The sequence below is a fragment of the Sinocyclocheilus rhinocerous genome, unplaced genomic scaffold (assembly GCF_001515625.1).
Source record: "Sinocyclocheilus rhinocerous isolate Xijiao unplaced genomic scaffold, SAMN03320098_v1.1 C36629674, whole genome shotgun sequence".
NCBI lineage: Eukaryota > Metazoa > Chordata > Actinopteri > Cypriniformes > Cyprinidae > Sinocyclocheilus > Sinocyclocheilus rhinocerous.
In genome coordinates this window covers 1-1412 of record NW_015784158.1, presented here as the reverse complement: position 1 = coordinate 1412, position 1412 = coordinate 1, and the positions used below count along the sequence as shown (strand labels likewise).

Genomic DNA, 1412 nt, shown 5'->3' with positions numbered 1-1412 from the left:
TTGTAACTCTAAGGCTCATATTTTTATGTCTACTTAAGTGTTGCACAGTAATGCATTCTGGTTTGTACATGTAGAGTTTGTAAATGCTGACATGCTTTGTGTGCGTCCACAGAAAGCCTCCCTGTGACTCAGCTGTTCCCAGAATTAGGCAATTCAAAAACAACACGACTAGGCAGAGGTGTGCCACTTTAACAGTTTCTTCCTTCACATACTAGTGATGGATGTGGCATGAAAGCAAGAAAGGACTAAGTAAAAAAACTAAAACCCAGTAATATGAAGTAAGCAAAAATAAAATTTTTGGGAAAAGCAAAAAAAAAAATTGTTTTTATTTGATCAGCAATTGAAGATTTTAAAAATCATATTTGCTTTCAACCCAACTTTAATTGGCTCTGTTAATTATAAGCACACAATCTCACCTGTCAGGTCATGGCAGATTCTTGCCCAGACACCGTTGATGGTGAGATTATAGGTGTTTCCGAGGAACAGCAGCTAAAAACAACCAAAAATGAGGACTTTGATGCTGCTAGACCACACGACAAGGAAATCAGCCAAAAAGAGGGTGACACCAATACTGAGCAATCCTCCGGGAGCATTTCTCACCTCATGAAAGATGGCCTCACAACATGCAAAGAACCTCCTACAACCACAGCGTCTCTTGAAGATGATGCTAATGCAGCTCAGTCCGTGACCAGTAAAAGCCAAGACAAAACCGATGAATCTGAGATCCTCAATAGCCAATCTTACACGCCCAGCCAATCAGAGGTGACGCCCACTTTCTCCATGGCCAGCCTGGAGTTCTCCGAGGAGACTAATGGGATTCCTCCTGATGGAGCTTTGATTTCGTCCAAATCTGCTCAGGATGGCAACCAAGTCCCCTCTCAGGGGAGCGGAGGGGCCTGTGCGGGGGCTGCGAGGGCATCAGAGCCTAGCATGCCGGCATGTTATTTTGTCAAGTGGATTACCTGGAAAGAGAAGAAGACAGCCATTATCACACAGAGCGAGAACGGACCCTGCCCCCTGATTGCCATCATGAACATCCTGTTGTTGCGGTGGAAGGTAAGCCATTTAGCATTACCTGCTCGTCATAGTCGAGCTGTTGAGTACAAATACATGGAGCAAAGCAAGTACATTATATGTGCTGTTTGATAAGGCAAGCATCACTTATACTATTCGAACACTGTTTGTTTTACTGATGTGAAAGTTACTTTGAATTTTGCAAGTCATCTGACATGATTTTCACCTGGTGAACAATAACTGGACCAAAATGATAAAAAAAATGTAGTCCATCTGTGTTGCATTGACTAAAATCAGTGATTAATAATAATATAATATGTGACCCTGGACCACAAAACCAGTCTTGAGTCGCATGGGTATATTTGTAGCAATAGCCAAAAATATATTGTATGGGTCAA

At 42.1% G+C, this 1412-nt stretch overlaps 1 protein-coding gene across 1 annotated transcript; it reads left to right on the top strand.

Annotated features, from left to right (window-relative positions):
• The first annotated feature begins 34 nt into the window (after positions 1-34).
• LOC107736319 (protein FAM63A-like) lies at positions 35-1265 on the top strand. The gene is made up of 2 exons (XM_016547765.1): positions 35-178; positions 424-1265. Exon 2 carries the CDS (start codon positions 427-429, stop codon positions 1144-1146), a length of 720 nt encoding a protein of 239 aa, XP_016403251.1. The 5' UTR covers positions 35-178; positions 424-426; the 3' UTR covers positions 1147-1265.
• Positions 1266-1412: the final 147 nt, after the last annotated feature.